Source organism: Dermacentor albipictus, chromosome 3, assembly GCF_038994185.2.
Source record: "Dermacentor albipictus isolate Rhodes 1998 colony chromosome 3, USDA_Dalb.pri_finalv2, whole genome shotgun sequence".
Lineage (NCBI taxonomy): Eukaryota > Metazoa > Arthropoda > Arachnida > Ixodida > Ixodidae > Dermacentor > Dermacentor albipictus.
In genome coordinates, this window is record NC_091823.1 from 150,941,378 (window position 1) to 150,950,580 (window position 9,203).

The following is a 9,203-nucleotide window of genomic DNA, read 5'->3' on the forward strand; positions in this document are numbered from 1 at the left end:
TGGTGGCCGCTGCTGCTTCCTTGGTCTCTCGTCACGCAGGACATCGGTGGCTTGCGGCGTCACTGATTTCCCTGCAGTACCATCCGAATGATTCCGCTCTGCTGCCAACACGCTAACGCAGAAATTGAAAAAAAAAGACACCCGCACTAATTTATTCGCAAAACTCGATAACAATGCACCGCAGCCTAACTCTAAAACATTACTCGCAAAGCAAAACTCTAAAGACCACTCAGCATCGTTCAAATAGACATTACTGCTTTAAGATTCAGAATCCATGAGAAGGGCTTAGGCAATATGGGTGACTATCACAATTTTGCTGGCAAAGAATATTAATCCTGATAGAACAGGAGAGGTTCACGGGTTTCTTCTGGCTGCAGTCACGTTAGGCAGAAGAAAGAGGAGCAGCAGCGAAAACAACTACTGCTCAGATGAAGCGCAGGTGCTTTCAGAGCGGTAACACACCTTAAATAATAGGCGTTATTACAGAAGAATGATATAGTACCGTGTGTTACATCTGCATATGCAGCCGTTCGCCTGCGTGGTTGGAGTAAGTCACTTAATCGAGATTCAAGCAAAACATTTCAAAATAAGTTTATATTTGCGCTACTATTTGCGTATTGTGTGCTACTAACAAAAGTTTGGCGTGGTAGATTAGATTGACCACAGCTGCACAGCAGCGAGAAAACTGAATAGGTATATCTTTAAAGTACGACAGTCCTTCAGGACAAAACACAAGGCAAACACTATTATCCATGAAGCAGGTATACAGAAATACGTATGTATCGGGGGACAACGCAAAAAATAAACGGAATATTTTGCTAGCGTGTCACGGTGTGCTCCTATAGATCAACCAGCACCTAGTAACCATACTCGAGGCCTTGGAACTTGGCGATAGTAAGAGAAATATTAGTCAAACTGCGATGGAGAAAGACGACCGGGTTATTTGTGGTACAAGTGTAGAGAACATCGGGAACAGGTTTTAAATTAATGTTTTTTTTTTCTAGTCGATGATTTGTTCACCCGGAGTGTGGGTGTTGCATGTCAAAAATAAGCGCAGAAGAAAGGTATAAGCGATAAGGTTAGTGGCATGTGGTGCCACCCAGCTTCTAAGCGGGTACACATATATTCCAGTTATGTACCATATAAAGTGAAGGGAATCTAGGTGGATTGGAGGAAAAGGATTCTTCAATGGACCATTTACTGCGAGATCGAAATGGAGGTTGCATGTTCCTTAATGACAGGGAACACCTTCCACTGCCGCAACAGGACGGGGCATTCTCTAGCCGACATTTAGGCAAGTTGATTTAATTTGTAGTTCGGTGCAGAATCGAAGACAAGAAATCGCAAGGCTAAGGAGAAACACAATGATGGACGCAACATAAGACCTGATTGCCGGACAAGGTGGTTCGTGATGAATACCTGGCAGCGCACGACACCGGGACCAAGCCAGACAGAAATGTACCTGCAGTGCTATTTCAACTCAAACTTTAGTAAATGGTCGGTCTATTTTTTTCAAGGATAACAAGGTTTTCTTGTCACAAATTGTAATGCGGTGTATTTCTAAGCAATCTATTTTCCGGAGAGACATAGAAGCGCTGCTGACATGGTATTGCATAATTTTACTTCAAAATATTCTAGTATCGGTCCCGGAATCTTATCCGCATGCTTGTGCACCAGCGTACATTCATAAAAAGAAGATAACCGAAAATACGCATGCGCCAAAGAAAAGCAAGAGAACCGGATATAGCAATTTTTTGTCGCCGATACTGTAGTTGTGCTCCCCATACGGGCTCGTTCGCTTTGGGACATTTGGCGCGTGGAGGGGTGTGGAAATTGGTGCCTCGAAATGTCGGGTCATCCACACTGCTCGGCCTTCCCATCACCGCTACAGCTGCCACCAGCTCCCGAAACACCTTGAAAGAGAGACGCTCCACGGATGATTGGTGCCATTGCGCTTCTTCGGAGCTCGAAGTCGCTGGTTCGATATCCGGTCCAGGCGACCTCATTTATATTTGGCCGAAATGCAAAATGATCCTGTGCTTTATTTGGGATGCACGATAAAATGCCCCAAGTTCTCAAAATAATTTCGGAGCGACCGCCTACGACGTTCCTCCTTCTGGCGCGTAGTAGATCAGAATTTCCATAACGTTAAGAACAAGGAGAGCGCGCGATATTTTATTGCTAGCGCGATGTGTTGAGTATGCACAATTAACACGCCCAAAAGGAAAAGTTTTATCTCCGCACTGTTATTCACTGCGGCGTATTTATTTATTTATTTATCTATTTATTTATTCCTGTAGTGTACAGCACTAGGGGTGGGTTCGTGCACTTTTTATATTTAGCGCCGGTATAGCCCTTCACGACAATAATCGTGCTTCGCGTGGCTATTGTCCTACAGAAGATAGGAATTTCTTAGCCCCATTAGCACATCTGCTGTTGTGGCAGTCGACACGTCCTTGTGAAACGACTGCAACGCGCACAGCTCGAACGCGGTCGGCGCCATTTACAGAGTACAACGATGGCTGGCGCAGTCGCTAGCTCGCATTGTGACTGACGCATTGTGACTGGAAGCTAAGAAAATTGTTTTCATATGGCACTACTTTACGCGCACTTCTTGTTAGTGGAGTATCGATCAGGGACAATGGTCGAAGATAAGGATATTAAAGTGAAATAAACCATGTTTGTTAACTACGTGGCGCGAAGAGATGCAGAAGACCAATGCGATTCTAGGCAAATCTAAGCGTATACAGATAGGTATATTTTGACGAATATGTGTAAAAAAAATATCACATGTAGCAAATGCACTGAGTGAGAAAGCGAAAACTCCTGACCAGAATAAGGGTGTTTCTTTTAAAACCAATCGGCTTCCCAGGAAATGGAAACAAGGCAATTATTTGATGTTAATATGAACAACAGTGTTAGGAACAACATATTGCCTAAGTATTCAAACTGAATCGGGGAAGTTTTTACCAATGTAATCTCCGTGGCTTGTCGACCGATCTCCTTCAACGTGCCAGCGAGCGAAATGAAGTAGAAACATAATAGTCTAATCGAATGGTATGTGCTATTCAGATCGTACTCGACTTGAGAATTCACTATTAAAATTATCGAATAGCCGTTTCGTTCGAACGTAACACATAACAGCACTTCTGAAGTCTGGAATGTGAGGGGCTGATGCAAGTGAACACTCGCATTTCGAATGACTGTGCTGTCATTCGCAGTCATTTCGAATGACTGTGAATGATGTGTGACAGAATTTACGCGCGGGCGCTAATCAGTTCTCCTGAACAAGTTCCTAGCTTTCATTCATTATAAGCTCCCCGTGTTGAGGCAATAACTTGATTCAGGCAAGACAAAAAAAGTTTTTACACTCTTCCCATGTCGGCAACCCATTAAAACTGAGTGCCCAATGTAGTGCCACACTTATCTTCTTGAACAAAAACAGCAAGTCTACAAGTATCTTTACATGTACGTGAGGCATGTCGTTATTTTAATTGCTTCATTATGGTCCTTATGATACTGCACAGGATAACTGAAAGCAGCCGTTTATAATGCTGAATGTGCTTAGTTTAGTGGCCGTACAATTGGGAACAGCTTTACATTTATGTATGAAGTATGAGAGAAGCGTCACATGTTTTCGTCAGAAATCACACTCGAGAATTATTTCTACACGTCCCTAGAAAAAAAGCCGAAGGATGCAGCTGCCTTCTTTTTTTCTGTTTTCTTTATTAAATAAATATGATATGATTAGGAGAGACACTGTTCAGTTCTCACCACCAGGGGTCCCTTAACGTGCACCTGAATAAAAGTACTAGAGTGTTTTTCCATTTCGTTCCCATCGAATTGCTCGACCTGGTTTGAATCCGTGAGATCGAGTTGAGCAGCGCAACTCCATATCCATTATGTAGCCACGAATTAGGCTACCACACCGCTTTCTTCTTCCTTCTTTGTCTGTTTTTAAGCATACACTGGAAATAAAATTTCAAAAGGCTTACGGGCTAAAAATTAGCATATATAATCGCTAATTAAAACTGTTTTAGGTGCCCGAGGTTCCACCGCAATAAAGGACTCCCTACCAATTTCTCCGCATTTTGTTACGCAATGAAGACGGAAATATGAAAAGAATTTTGCACTGCAGTTCTTTCCTCTTGCTTTCCTGTGAGAATTCTTCCCGCAAATCTGACTACAGGGCACCGGACGGGGCAGATATGATTTATTTGTTGGAAACGGCAAGGAGGAAGCTTACATATGCTTTTTCCGTCTGCATTTTGCAAGACCTACTAATGGAAAATTTTGTGCGCAAAAATGAACATGAGGGATACATGCTGCTTGAAAAACAAGAAAAATAAATGTTCTACAAAGAGAGCCGTACAATAACCTAGAAGAATCAAATCAGACCACAGCGGCCACAATGCACTAGCAATCACCGAGTGGCAATAAAGAAAAAACAAATGAAATAAAGAAGAGAAAGGAAGGTTTACTCCCAAAGCATAAATACGTGTCATATGCAATTACAGACACCGTTTCAGCGGTCTGAATGCATATACCAGCGCACGAAGTAGTACGAATGAACCTTCCGAGAAGTATCGCCAGCAATTTCTAACGGCGGGACCTTGATGCAGCCAAATGCCCTCCAATCGCAGCGCCACCACACTATTTTTGTTGTAGTCGCGTGCCTCACTCCAAAGCATTCGCCGCCTTAGCCGCTCATCCCGCTCAACCTTATTCTAGTACACTTTTATACACTCTACTTCAAGGCCCTCGGTTGCGAGGAGCTCTAACGCATCAGTGATGATTCATGCGCTTTTTCTAGCCGACTTTGTTTCGACATGGTGCAGGTATAACTTGCTGGATGTAAATTGGCCCCAATGACACACGAAAACACCACGACCACAACCCAACAAACACGCACGATGCTCCAAAACTCGTGACGGCGAAAATGTGCACTGGCGCTGTCACCTGTCGGCAACCGTGGCAAACCCTAGCGGTTAGTGTCACGTGACACTCCTCTTGGCCAGATCACGCCAACGCTCTCATTTCGAATATGAAGCGGTTGGACGCGTTCTGAGTCGGATAATGACGCTCCGAAATAACCATCTGAACGCAGTATGGGCACTCGACTACTGCTATCTGAACGCAATGCCACTTTTCATGGCCCTCTAGAGTGCTCAAAAACCACCATCAGAATACACCATTAGATCCAGGCCAGTCAATTCCAACCCTCATTCTTTTTCGCAAATTTAGAAGATTGCACCTAATCAGAGAAATTGTACCTGCATTGAGCTGGATGGCTGGATTAGCTGATCAGCTTTTTGTTCATGAAATTTTCCCACATGTTCTTTTCACAGGGTTGTGAGCTCTTCGCTGAATGCCTAATGATTCAGCACTTCCATAATTTAGTGAACTGCTCAGAGCAACGTAGTAGGACTAGGACCATCAACATTACCTCAATAAAATAAATTTTTCCTTTTTCGTGTTTTAAGCTTTTGCAGAAGCGACTCCTTAATGAGCGCTCTGATAGCCAATCAGACCACCAAGATGTACTTGGATGAGATGTGGTCCAAACGGGTGTACCACTACGGACAAGTGAACACGCCTGCTATACTAACGGACGGCAGTATTCTGGAGTACGTCACGCAGTCAGCAAAAGGCCTCTAGGTTAGTGGTACATTCAGACTGTCGGAATCCACATAAAATGTTGACAGTGACTTTAGAATACCCTAAAGACGATGAAGGCGCAACCCTGCGTGCTCACGAGACATTCGTTAAATTACTTGACATTTCCGTACGAATGAACTGTTAGTTCGTATTACTTGATTTCTCTTTACTAGTTTTAATGCGAACACCCTATATGGCTCGTGAAGCGGGCAATCCGAGTAAATTTAAAGGTCCAGGGTCCGACTCCTTCCCAAGGTCGTGGTTACGAGCGCCTGAATTAAACCTAGCTTAATTAATTTACCCATTACTATTTTCGCCATAACTGACACCAATGGTCGTGGGTTCCACTGCCACCTGAGTCGCGTGTTCAAGTACCCTAATTAAATATACCTTAATTACCTACGCCCCAATTAACAATAAAGGCCCGGAGTTTGACTCCCACCAAAGGTCGTGGGTGTGAGTGTCTCGACTGTGTTAATTAGCGGTATCTTAATTAACATTGCCCTAAATTACACCAATAATTGTGGGTTTGAGCGCCCTAATTAAGTCTATTTAATGAACTATGCCTTAATTCACGTTCCCGTAATTGGCACGAAAGGTTGTGCGTTCGACTCCCACCAAAGTTCGAACACCAAACTGTTCAACCGGGCCACAAGAGATGCATATACATACGCATAGGGTGTCTGTCCTATGTAGTATGAGCCAAAGATTACAAATAGGCACACCCGCCGTGGTTGCTCAATGGCTAACGTGTTAGGCTGCTGAGCATAATGTAGCGGGATCAAATCCCGGCCACGGCGGAATGCGAAAACACCCGTATACTTAGATTTAGGTGCACGTTAAAGAACCCCAGGTGGTCGAAATTTCCGGAGTCCTCCACTACGCCGTGCCTCATAATCAGGAAGTGGTTTTGGCACGTAAAACCCCATAATTTTTTTTTTACAGATAGGCAAATGCCACGTGCCTGGACATTAGCAAGGAAATGTTTGCCGTCGCTTGAAGTTACCCACATAATTTCTTGCATTTAGCCTATATAATTAGACCTAATCATTCAACTTCTCAAATATTACGCCTACATGAAAACTGTCAATAAAAAAATTGTAGACAAACATGAAAAACTCCTCATACAGCTTTCTGTTCCTCAGTGCGTATACCATACCTAAAAATTTTTCCAAACTAGAAAGAAGACCGAGAACACATGAAAAACTGCCGTGCCACTGGCCGCTAGAGAACTTTGCGTGCATGAGCGGCCTTTTCTCATGCTTCGAGATATTTTTATGTAGCACATATTGAGCAACATAAATGAGTATCGGGAGTTTATCATCAGTCTCTACAATTTTCTGATGGACACTTTTAATCTAATTGTAATGTTTGAGAAGTTCAACAATTAAGATGATTCATGTAATCAGGCGCAGTGCAAAAATTAATTTCAATATCTGCAAGCGGCGGCAAACGACATTACTTTGGTTCTGTCCAGCTACGTTGCATTTGCATATTTTTGAAGTTTACCTCAAATTACGTGGGACACCTGGTATGCGATGCCCCTTTCTCATGTTGACTTCCATTGCAGCCTTACGTAATAATAATTCTTCCCCGTTACCTTGCAGATGATTTCCGAACTCATGAGTGACAAGATGGACCTTCATCTTCGGCCCAGTTACACCATATTGCACTACCCGCTGATGAATGAGTCCATGACTGCTGATATCACGAAGGCGTTAATGTAAGCTTAATACCACACGCGCGAAGGTATACAATAATTTACGCGGCGCTCACCTGCCTCTTGCCGCTTCTTGTTTTAACGATAACTTTAAGCACATAAGACAATCAATATAAGTAATTATGTTTGTTTAATGTAGCCGCGCGGTCAACAAGAATCAATTTATGCTTTTAATACTATAATACCTTGCTAGCAAACAGGACGCCCAGACATTGAAAATAATTTTTTTTTACTAGTGCTATATTTTTTCAATGGTTATTGCATGCAAATTTTATTATTTCTTTTTAGAGGTATTTGATTATAATTTAACCTTGCATAGCCTGATTTCTACAGTGTCGGTAATGAATTATTTCTCCAGTTCGGGCTAGCGAATTCTTGGCTTCGCAATAGCTCCCAGCCTTGAAAAAAGGTGGTACCAGCGAAAAACAAAGAAGGTGAACTCAAGGAAAAGGCTTTAGATACGGACGGACGCTGGACTTTCAACTGTATTTTATTGAAATTTGCATTGCCGCACATAACTGCTCACGCATGCGCATCTTCAACTCCTCCCAAGACATACATGTGCATAGATAAACACCTCGAAAATACATTACCGTGCGAAAACAGTACAGTTGAAAGTCCAGCGTCGGTCCGTGTCTAACGCCTTTTCCTTGTATTCGCGTCCTTTGTGTTTCGCTGGTATCCCTTTTTTTCAAGGTCATCATGAACCAACTGGCCCAAGAGCTTGCACTAATGCACCCCAATTCTCCCAACCAGCGTACTCAGCTGGGGTTCTGGCGATTGTATGTGTACATGTCACTTTCTATATCAGAGTGCAGCTGCATTCATATGTCTTAACTGCATTTAGTTTAAAACCTTCCCTTCAAGAATGCTTACTGACCTCACTGAAAAATTAAATTTATTCTTCTGCACCTCTTCTATGCCTGTGTTTCAGAACAGTGCGTCTAGAGATTTGTACTATCAATTTTCAATTTTCAGTGCTGCAGCACGAGTAAAATTATTCGCGAGATATGAACCCGTAAACACGAGTGAGTATCAGTGGCTCACCTTTGGGTTTCATCTTGCAGGAGCTACCCCGTACACATCTTTGTTGCCGTTGGATACGTAGCCTACACTGACTACCACAATGAGCACTGTCGCATGGTCCCACCAGTGCTGCATTCCTCAGAGCTGCTCGATCCTTCCGATTTAAATGGTACATACCCCATTCGTTTGGTAAGTTCGGCTGACCAGCTTTTTTTCTTCTATAGTGTATATGTCACCGGAACGTAGCACAAGAAAAGGAGGAAAATACCCATTACTGCGCCTTACAACTCCATCTACGTTTTGTTTTCTTTCGCAATATCCGGTCTATCGAAAGACTACAAACAAAGTTTGTTTTGTTCATCGTCTACAAAAAAAGTTGTATCATGAGAAGACAAGAAACTTCTCATCTGATAATTAAAAATCCGGCCCCTCGGTTAACCCCCTTTCTTCACGTTCTTACGAACAAAGTTGGTGTTTCCTTTTGCTAGTGGCCGGTGATGTGGAAGGGATGGGATTATCTCAAGGGTTCCATCTGTGCTTTTAACATGGTAGATGTATGAGCTAGTTCTACATTTAGCCGCTTGGCTTTGTCAAAAATGTTGAAATGTGTATGCTTCATCAAGCTGGGCATATTGCAAGGCGGATATCTTCTACAATAGAAAACAATACAGAGATTGCTTTTTAGTGTGACGCTTTACCCAATTACACATAAATATTTTCCAGTGCCAATGAGATTCAGTTATTTATTACCTTTATTATTATCTTTAAACATATCAGAGTTGCATATAAAGACTTGGCA

At 42.7% G+C, this 9,203-nt stretch overlaps 1 protein-coding gene across 4 annotated transcripts in view; it reads left to right on the forward strand.

The window, feature by feature from the left end:
- The window catches only part of LOC139056978 (uncharacterized), a 117,375-nt gene extending 108,791 nt beyond the window's left edge, over nt 1–8,584 (forward strand). For 3 of the 4 annotated variants that reach the window (XM_070534761.1, XM_070534763.1, XM_070534762.1), the window contains 3 exons: nt 5,484–5,658; nt 7,266–7,381; nt 8,446–8,584. In XM_070534761.1, coding sequence (XP_070390862.1) covers nt 5,484–5,658 — 175 coding nt within the window. In that variant the 3' untranslated portion in view covers nt 7,266–7,381; nt 8,446–8,584. The remainder of the gene's footprint in view (nt 1–5,483; nt 5,659–7,265; nt 7,382–8,445) is intronic. The other variant, XM_070534764.1, reaches the window with a different exon arrangement.
- The last annotated feature ends 619 nt before the right edge of the window (nt 8,585–9,203 follow it).